At 37.3% G+C, this 10,361-nt stretch overlaps 1 protein-coding gene across 6 annotated transcripts in view; it reads left to right on the top strand.

Moving 5' to 3' along the window:
• Tfcp2 (transcription factor CP2) overlaps positions 1-10,361 on the top strand; it is a 96,811-nt gene that overhangs the window by 76,715 nt on the left and 9,735 nt on the right. For all 6 annotated transcript variants that reach the window (XM_023722840.1, XM_023722839.1, XM_004637820.2 and 3 more), the window contains 5 exons: positions 3,212-3,364; positions 4,357-4,467; positions 5,069-5,154; positions 9,609-9,657; positions 10,163-10,256. In XM_023722840.1, coding sequence (XP_023578608.1) covers positions 3,212-3,364; positions 4,357-4,467; positions 5,069-5,154; positions 9,609-9,657; positions 10,163-10,256 — 493 coding nt within the window. The remainder of the gene's footprint in view (positions 1-3,211; positions 3,365-4,356; positions 4,468-5,068; positions 5,155-9,608; positions 9,658-10,162; positions 10,257-10,361) is intronic.

Here is a 10,361-nt window from a genome sequence, read left to right as displayed (position 1 = left end):
ACCAAATGTCTTCAAGTTTTCTGCCTATTCAGTCTTCTAGCAGCAGATTTAATATTTCTGTTTTAGTGTTTGTATCTCTGATCCACTTTGAATTTAGTTGAGTGCATGGTAAAAGATTTGGATCTAATTTTAATCTTCGGCCTTTGGAAAGCTAGTTTTTCTAGCACCATTTATTAAAGAGGGAGTCTTTCTTCCAGTGAATCAGTTTGGGACTTTTTTTTTTTTTTTTTTTTTTTGGTTTGATACCTCTGTCAAAGATAAAGTTGTTAAGTATGTCTGGAGTTGTTTTTGCATCTTTTATTCTGTCCAGTTGATTCTTGGGTAGATTTTTTATGATCAATCATGGGTAATTGGAGTTCAATATGTCTTATATGTATGCCAAATTCTTCTTCCATTCTAGGGAAGTTGTTTTTGCCAGTTTTTAATATCATTTGTGCTATCTCCTGCATTTCGTTGCCTCCAACCAGTCTTATGTTATTCTTCTTTGTATTGCCTAGCTGCTGCTGGATTGATTTCTCATGGTCCCTTGTTATTTTTAAGAAATTTTTCTTTTCCTGATTTCTAACTACAATCCTGTCTGCTCTATCTGAGATTTTGCCCTCACACTGACTCATTCTGGTACATGTACTTTCAATGCAATTTTTAATCTCCTGGATCTGTTTTATGAATTATATCCTATGTTGGTCATTCATTTCTATGTTAGGCATTCACCGTTTCCATCATTTTCCTAAACTCTTTTTTTTTTTTTTAATCTGCATCTGCTCTAGAGTCATTAAGCATGACTTTCATTATAGTTGCCATCTCTGTAGTTAATCTGAGAAATTATTTTTTATTTGAGTTTTTTCTAGAACTTTGTTCATTTGCTCCATTGTTACCATTTCTGAGAGTTCAGGTGGGTGGCTTTTTGATTGTTTCATTTCATTGCACCCTGGGTTTGCTTTTATTGAGCTGGAAGTCTGGTTTGTATCTTAAGTCAGTCTCAGTCTCAGTCAGTCAGTCTCTCTCTCTCTCTCTCAACTTTATATCCTGGGTTGATGCTTGTACAGTTACTGTGGTGAGTAGTTTTATTGCTAGTATTTAGACTCTTTAGAAAATGAGTACTTCTTAGAGGTGTTTTACACATGTAGCTGGCTCTTGGGTATTGCCTCTGTTGCATGATCCTACCCTTCAATTTATTGGGGATCAGAAGTTGCTAGCTACTTGGCCCCGCCCTTGTTTTTTTGGCACTAGCCTCTCATATTTTTTTTATGATCCTTACACAGGTTTAGTCTTGACATATCAGGAAGAGTAACTGGTTAGAACAGTTATATATCACTTTGGCTAAAATAGTATAATCAGCAATAACAATAGCATCAAGCACAGTCTAGAAAATGACAAACTAGGGTAAACTATTAATTTGCCACCTTTAACCACCAGAACTAGATTTATGGTTACATAACAAAATCTAAAATGAACCAATAAATTGTATGATGTAAATAACTCATTAATATGGCAATTTTACCCAGAAGAGAGAAAATTTAAAAGGGATTGGGAGAAAATAAGAGACATAGAGGAAAAGTGGCTAGAAGCAAGGCAGGAGGATAAAAGAGAATCTCGACAACTTTGGGAAGCTGGTGCAGAAGATGGGGGAAAGAGAAAAGAAAGAAATAAAAACAAGAACAGCACAGAACAACAACAAAAAAGCTAGAACCCATGTTCACAGTCATAGAAAAACAAGAACAAACAATGAGACAAGGCCAAAAACAAATAAAATGAAACAAGAGAGAAAATAATGAAGAAAAAAATGTTTACTTCAAGGCATGTCTCTCCTACCACTGATAGGCAATGTGGGCCCAGTCCAGAGCCACATCGTTCAATTCCCACAAGCCAACAGCAGATCCACAGCGGTGTAGAGGATGATCCCAGCAAGCTTGCATTTGAATTTCCACTGGAGTTCAGACTGTCCTCCAGTTGCTGGGTTAGAACCAGACCGGCTCAACCCACAGCAGTTTGCTTGTAGGCTTGGGCTAAGTTAGGAGCCACTAGGTAGAGCTGGCAGCTTCTCAGGTTCCTGAGCTCAGTTGGCTCCTCTGCAGGATGGCTCCCAGCCAGTTGCCCTTGCTAATAGGACTTCCATCCAGGATAATTCACCAGCCACAGCAGTCTGCTGCATCGGCCACACCAACGCACCTGTGCACTTCTCCATGGCTGCCTCTGAGGTCGCCACCAGTTACTATGCATCTGCAGTTTCAAGCCTCCACTCCCATGCAGTGAGTCCAGGCTCTGGGAGAAAGCACTGCCTGCCTCTTCCTTCATTGAAGTTTCTCTGTCTGTGGGCTTCAGTTTTTGCTTTAGATCTTTCCTGGGTCCTAGGGACCCACTTCCCTCCTTCTTTTCTTCCTCATGTTGCTATATTCCTGTGTTTGAAGACCAAATCTTAAAGAAGCTTTTTCTTCTGCTTACCACTCTGCCATTTTCCCAGAAGTCTCCAGGAATTTTTCTGATGTCACCTTTTAGGTATTTGTGAGCAAGTATACAACTGATGTGAAAATGTTGATGTTTATTCTAAATGTGTAATGCATATTAAAAATTTAATATTTTATTTTGACATTTATGTTGCTATTAACTACATATTACATAATATAAGAATCTCTTGACAAAATAGGAAGATCATACTTGACAAAACATATCAAGCATGCCCTACAAAAAGTATAGGACAATAAAATTATGGAAAAAAATAAAATAAAATAAAATAAATTTTTTAAAGTATAGGAAAGCAAAATACATGTGCTGTCAGTATAAGGGTTTCATGCGTATGGAATGTACTGTTGTTGTGTGAAGAATGCCTTGGTTACGATAATTCAAGCAAATTCTATTATTTTGTAGAGTACTATTTATATTTTCATTGTAGTTGATATATGAATTTATTTCTGTTGGTTTTTTAAAATTTTGTGCACCAAAAACAAGTCGGTGTTGAAAAGTTTGATGCTTTTTATAACAGTAAATATTAAAGAATGCAATACTTTAATATTGTGATTTTTTCCCATTGAGCACTCATTGTTTAATATAATAAAACTCATAAAATTAAAATAATTCATCAATAGGTTCTAAAGAATAAACGTGGGTGTGGCACACTGATGGTTACACTCTGACGTTTTGCTGCAGTAGTCACTCCAAAAGTGTTGCTCAATGATTAAGCCAGCCAGTAGTACTCAGTGTTGTATTCTTTCAGGTTCACTGTATTAGCACAGAGTTTACTATGAGGAAACATGGTGGAGAAAAGGGGGTGCCTTTCCGAGTACAAATTGATACCTTCAAAGAGAATGAAAACGGAGAATATACTGAGCACTTGCACTCAGCCAGCTGCCAGATCAAGGTCTTCAAGGTATTTGTGGGCTATGTGTGGGCCCCTTAGTCTCTTCTTCCTTATCTTTGTATTTGAACATCACTTGCCAAGTTAGTCATTTTGTCTGTTTTGTAAAAGCTATACAAACTTGGTCTAACCTAGAGCTTTCAAGTAATTGCTAAGAATCAGTAAAGTAACTTCTAGGGAGACGGACATAGATATGAGAACTAGAGAAATAAGAACAAAACCCATAGACTGTCCTTGAGGCCTGCTGAAGTGACAAGCTCTTCTGAAACTCAAAAGAATTATGAGTATTTTGGCTATATTTATATTGGATATTCTTTCTTTATTTTAGTCTTTATTTTTAACGTATGGATAAATCTTTTTTTATTTTTATTTTTGATGCTGGGGATCAAATCCAGGATCTTGCCTATGTTAAATAATCTATACCCCCAGTGCCCAATAGATATATTCTCCTTGAAAGACAGAATAATGTCAAAGTGTCCAGAGTACTTAAATTGAAGTCCCCATGACCATCTTTACTCTGATTCCCCACTCTCACCCCAGAGAGCCACGTTCATCCTTCTGGCCCCTTTATGTGCCTTTACACCTGTATGTGCATGCATCCGTGTGTACATTGCTCCTTTGTTTGTTTGTTTGTTTTGGTGGCACCAGGGGATTGAACTCAGGCCCTTGAGCTTGCCAGGCAAGCGCTTACTCTACTGAGCCATCTCCCTGGCCCCTACATTGCTCCTTTCTTTGAAACATAAATGGGATTATACTATGTAAATTATTTTAAGACTTCGTCTTGAGTTTTTTTGTCACCTAGCTATGTACTCTACAGATCTTTGCATATGTATTTTTCAGTCATTTGACTTTGGTATTTTCAGCCTTAGATGGGGTGATTCATTTTGTGTGTATATCACTGTGCATTTGTGTTTACTTTATATATGAATATTTGAGTTTAAAAATAATATTGTTGGGTCAAAGGGTAAGCACTTCAGTTTAAAACAAAGTATTTTTCTCTTCAGCCCAAAGGTGCAGACAGAAAGCAAAAAACAGATAGAGAGAAAATGGAAAAACGAACACCTCATGAAAAGGAGAAATACCAACCTTCCTATGAGACAACTATACTCACAGAGGTAAAATTTTAGTCCATAATTTTGGTGACAATTTTAGTCCATAATTTTCATCATGTGTGTGGGGGTGGTGGTGCTGGGAATATAACCCAGGACCTGTGCAAACTAGGTAAGTGCTCTGCTACTGGATTATACTCTGGACTCTGAATTTCATTCGTAAAAGAAAAATCTCTCATTTTTAGTTTGTTCCAAATTTACTTTTGAACATACTTTCTTTTGCTGATGGGGACTTCTTGGTAAGATTTACTAATCAAATCAAAATGGACTATTCAAAGGGCCGGCCAGATAGCTCAACAGAGTAAGGCACCTACTTAGGCAGGCTCAGGGACCAGGGTTTGATCCCTTGGCATGCTGTGACAGTCCCGCCCCCAGGCATGCTGAGACAGGCAATTGAGATTGAGACTGGGCATGGTGGTGGTGTACACCTGAATCCCAGCACTTGGGAGGCTGAAAACAGGAGGATCACTACAAGTCTGATCTATGTAGTGAGGCCCTGTAAACCCTGTACTAAACATATTTTTTTTTTAAAAAAAGGTACTATTTGTACAACAGTATTTTGGTGGAGTACCAGGCTGAAATGTGCTAACTTATCCTTTGTTTTTAGTGTTCTCCATGGCCTGAGATCACATATGTCAATTCTCCATCACCTGGTTTCAACAGTTCCCATAGCAGCTTTTCTCTTGGGGAAGGGTAAGTCTATGAAATGAAATTGGCTTGTGTTTGTACTAAATATGTATTTTTCATTATGTTTCCATAAACAAGATCTTTCTAAATCAGTGAGTACTTTGGCTTGGCCAGTCTTTGAATTTTTGTATTAACTGTGGTTTGGGTTCTCTTCAAAGGAGACTGAAAGTGATTTTTTTTGTTTTTGTTTTTTTGAAAGTGTTTTATGTAGCAGTTTTTCCTCTCTTCTCCTTGTCCTTGAAGTAGTACTGGATATCAGAGCATTTATGGTCAGATTTTAGTGATTGAGGAATTGATTTTCTAGATTTCTCCATTTGTCCTGTTGCTGTTCATCTTGTGATTATTTCACTTCCTGATCATGCTTACATTAGACAGTGCTCATCTGGAATGGGAAGCACAGTTATATTGATGTTAAATCTGTCTTGTTACTTCTGAAGAATGCTAGTAACATGTAACTATAAGGGATTTTTGATCATTTAACAATTAATAGTGAAGTGGATAGCTGAAATAAAGTTTTAGAATTATCTAGGGATGCATTTAATCTTACCTTCATGTCCTTTACTATTAAAGGCAATTGAAAGTTGATGTAAATGCCCACCATAGTTTTGTTGTTGTTGTTATTGTTTATTTATTTATTTATTTGATACAGGGTCTTGCTACACAGGCAGGTCCTGGGGCTGGCATGTCATACAGTACCAGGGATCAAACTCGGGTTTTTGCACTTGCCAGGCAGGCACTTGGACTGCTGGGCTATGTCCCCAGTACCCCACCTCAGTTTTAACAAAGCTCTCATACAGCCCTCACATTTAATATATATTCCACATGGCCATATTGAATGAAGGCTGGAAGTAGGTTACTAAATGTGGAGGCATATTGTTTGGTTTTGGATTTATTTAGGCTCTTATGTTTAGTTTATTTAATTTTAAAAAGAGAATACAAAATCATAGGAAAAAAAATCTTTAGAAACAATACAGAATTTCATTAAGCAAAATAATAGGAATTCAACAATTGTATTGCATAGTGTTATCTTCAAATTAGTCATTTAGATTGTCAGATATAAGCAGGTAAAATTGGTTTAAAAATTATAAGAAATTAAAAAGAAGAAAAAAATATTAAGCATTAACTGCTCCTTTCAGTAGACCAGCAGAAATCTGCAGTACAATTATCCAAGCTATCCTGTGTATATACATAAATATTTCTTTTTCCCTTCATTCTTTTTTTCTTTTGTCCTTTTCCTCATTTTAGTTTTCCTTCCCTTTGAACAGATTTTTTCTCTTAGGCTCTGTGTTTGACTTTCTTCTTTTTTTTTTTTTTTTTTTTTTTTTAGGGCAACTGGGTTGTGCAGATTAATGACTTTCATTTTGGCAGATTTGTACATGCACCTGACATATTTTGTCGTTTTCATCCCATCACTGCTCTGTCCTGCCGTCTCCCCAGTTTCATATATTTTGAGGGTATCACTGCTTATGATCTTCTACTTAAAGGTTTTAATTACAGATATTTTTGTATAGTATCCCTTGTTTATACAGTACTATAATTTTTGTTGATTGTACTTAGTACTGTAGTTTTATGTTTTGTTATCATTATAGTACTGCATATAAGAGTTACACAAATAAAAGCCAAGTTGGGCCGGGGAGATGGCTCAGTGGAATACGCGCTTCCCTGGCAAGCACAAGGGCCTGAGTTCAATCTTCGGTTCCGCAAAAAAAAACAAAAAAAAAAAAAGCCAAGTCATCAAATTGGAGTCTCCTTTGACTATTTCATTGTTCTGAATATTGTAGTGTACATACTATATGCATGCAATACCTCCTTTAGCAGACAATTCATTCACCTGTTGCAGAAACAGTTCAGATAAGAAGAAACATTTGTAGTGTAACAATGAAGAATATTCTGCTAAACATTAAAAATGTAATACTTATTGTAGGAAGGATGTGTGTTACTAGGGTTCTAGGATAAGTTAATTACTGTGTTTTAATAACAAATTTCAATTTTGCAGCTAAGGCTTAAAGAACAAAGCTTTTTCTTTTTCCCCCTTTGAGATAGAGGCTTATTGTGTTGTTCAGGCTAGCTTTAAGCTTCTGGGTTCAAGAGATCCTCTTGTATCAGCCTTCTTAGTAGCTGGAACTACCAAGGTGTGCTAATGCTTCTGGCTAAAAAGAGATCTCTCAAAAGAAAAAACATTCTTATTATCTACAAGGATGATGCAGTCTACTTTGGAGCAATTTTAAATATTATGTAATCTAAGTTCTCAGTTTAATTTTTTTTTTTTTCTTTTCCTTGTCCTGCACTTCATCATTAGGCTGTTTTTTTCTCCTATAAGGGAAGTAAGCCTTAGGGAAGAGGGACAATCCATAGACCAAAGAAAGCACAAAGAAAACCAAGGATGTAGAGATAGTACTTGCATCACAAATTAGTTCTTGAAGTGCTTTAAAAATAATGGTTTGGAGCTAGGGAGATGGCTCAGTGGAATAAGTGCTTCCCTGGCAAGTACAAGGGCCTGAGTTCAGTCCCTGGTTCCGCAAAAAAAGAAAAAAAAAATGGTTTTCAGGGCTGGGGAGATAGCCCAGTGGTCTAAGCACCTGCCTGGCAAGCTTAAGGACCTAGGTTCAATCCCTGGTACCACATGCCATGCAGGCCCTGGGCACCCAGCTGGCCACTGAACATGCCTATAATCCCAGCACTGGGGAGGCTGAGACAGGAAGAGGATCACTACAAGTCCAAGCTGCACAGCGAGACATATACCAAATAAATCAATAATTTTTTAAAAAAGAAGATTAATAACAATAAGAATATTTAGGGGGGCCGGCCAGATAGCTCAGCAGACTAACGTGCCTGTTTAGGCAGAGTGCAGCGGTCGGGGTTTGATCGCCAGCGTGCTGAGACAGCAATTGAGGCTGGGTATGGTGGTGTGCACCTGTAATCCCAGCGCTTGGGAGGCTGAAAACAGGGTAATCACTACAAGTCCGATCTACATAGTGAGACCCTGTAGAGCCTGTAGACCCTGTACTAAATACATTAAAAAAGAGAACCTATAGTATTTAGATGCCAATGGAATACCCATCTCTGACAGGACAAACAAAAAAATGGGATATAAAGGAAGGACCATTTTGTATCTGTATATGCAGAATAGTTAGGATATACAGCTACTTTTGCTTAATTCAATAAGAAGAAAGATTTGTACTAACAGTGTTTGGACAGGATGTCCTGTCTATCTTGTACTATGGATAACCACTAAGAAGATAACAATGTACAATGTATTAATTATTGAAACTGTCTTATTAATCAGTTTTGAAACTGTCTTATTGCTTCTTGTTTCTCAATAAAATAAATAAATAAATACATACATACATACATTAAAAAAGAGAGAGAGAGAGAGAGAAAAAAAAGAGTATTTAGGGTTCGGGGATATAGCTCAGTAGCATAAGTGCCTGACTGACAAGCTCAGGGTCCCCTGTTCAATCCCCAGTACTGTAAAAAAATAAAAATAAAAATAGGGCTGGTGAGATGGCTCAGTGGTCTAAAGCACCCACTTAGAACAAGCTTAGCAGAGCACAGGGACCGCGGTTCAATCCCCCAGCACCACATGCCAGCCAGCCCCGCCCCCTGGTGGGCTGAGCTGGCGACACATACACACACACACATAAATAAATAAAAATTTAAAAAAAATAAAAATAATAGTTTTTAGCTGAGTGTGGCAGTAGTCCCTGTCTCTAAGCCTGGAATGTTGGGAAGCCAAGGTAGGAGGATGCAAGTTTCAGCTTGGGTAATTTAGCGACTTAGTGAGGCCTTGCTCAAAAACAGAAAAGGCCAAGTCTATATAATCAGTAACCCCCCCACCCCACAAACACAAATGTAGTAAAAAAAAAAAAAAATGGGCTGGACATATCATTCAGTGTAAAAGTAGTTCAATGCGAAGGCTCTGAGTTTAATTCCTACCAAAACCAACACAAAAAGATTATTTTTCATGATAAAAATGTGTGATCAAATATGATAGCACTGCTTCGATTTTCCAAAAGTTTCCTGTATGTATACATGTGTACATACTAATACCTTCCATTCTAATAAATTCCTTACTTTTTTTGTGGTACTGGATGTTGAACCCAGTACCTTGCACATGCTAGGAATGTGCTACACCACTGAGCTACGTGCTCAGCCCCTTAGTCTCTGTGCCATAATTTATTTTCTTAATTTAAATTTATTTAACTTTTGATATGTTTCTAATTTCCTCAATAATAAAAAAAATTATATTGCAGATGACATAGTTTCCCCTCCTTACCCAAAAGTCTTTAGGTTAAATTAATATCTAACTGAAATATTGGGTCAAAGAAACAAAGTGTTTTATAAGAGTGCACAGATTCTTTTAAATCTCTGGCTTAAGACTCATTGCGAAGATGGAAAAAGAAATAATGACCCCTCATATGTGTCATGAACTCACCTTCTCATTTGATATGTTTCTTTAGGAATGGTTCACCTAGCCACCAGCCAGAGCCACCCCCTCCAGTCACAGACGTAAGTCTTAAAGCTAAATATCAGCTACTTGTAATGTCTACATTACATTATATTTGGTGACTATAATTCTGTAGAAATGTCCAACTTTTGAGGAATATTAATCATAATGACATTTATTGCATTTTTACTTTGAATCAACTAATGTGCTAGGGACGGGAGCTAAGAAGCAAGTAATACAAGACTTGTGGAGGGCTGTTTTTTTCTTTTCTTTTTTTGAAATGGGATCTCATTCTCTAGTTTGGTTTTGAACTTGTGGACTTACGTGCATTTCCCATTTAGCCTCCTGAGTAGCTATGAATTTGAGGAGTTTACAACCTAGAAGGGATGAAAGGGATAGAGCAGGGGTAGAACTCTGGATTTCTCCCACAGTGAGAGACAGGTATAATATAAATATTTTCAAAATAAACTATGCTAGAATGAGCGAATGTGGATGTGTGAGTGTTTAGCTGATACAATAACAGGTTACTCTAATAAATTCCCAGAAAAAATGTTTTTTCTCTTTCAGAACCTCTTGCCAACAACTACACCTCAGGAAGCTCAGCAGTGGTTGCATCGAAACCGTTTTTCTACTTTCACAAGGCTTTTCACCAACTTCTCAGGTTAAATCTGCTTTTCCTTTCACCCAAACATAGAATATTCTTTTCTGTTCTAGGGCCTCCTGGTGTTCATTTGGTGGTGGTGGTAGTAGTGGGGTGTGTGTGTGT

Source organism: Octodon degus, unplaced genomic scaffold (genome assembly GCF_000260255.1).
Source record: "Octodon degus isolate 3935 unplaced genomic scaffold, OctDeg1.0 scaffold00093, whole genome shotgun sequence".
NCBI classification, from domain to species: Eukaryota; Metazoa; Chordata; class Mammalia; order Rodentia; family Octodontidae; genus Octodon; species Octodon degus.
The sequence above is the reverse complement of the archived record's forward strand: the minus strand, read 5'-3'. Positions and strand labels throughout refer to the sequence as shown.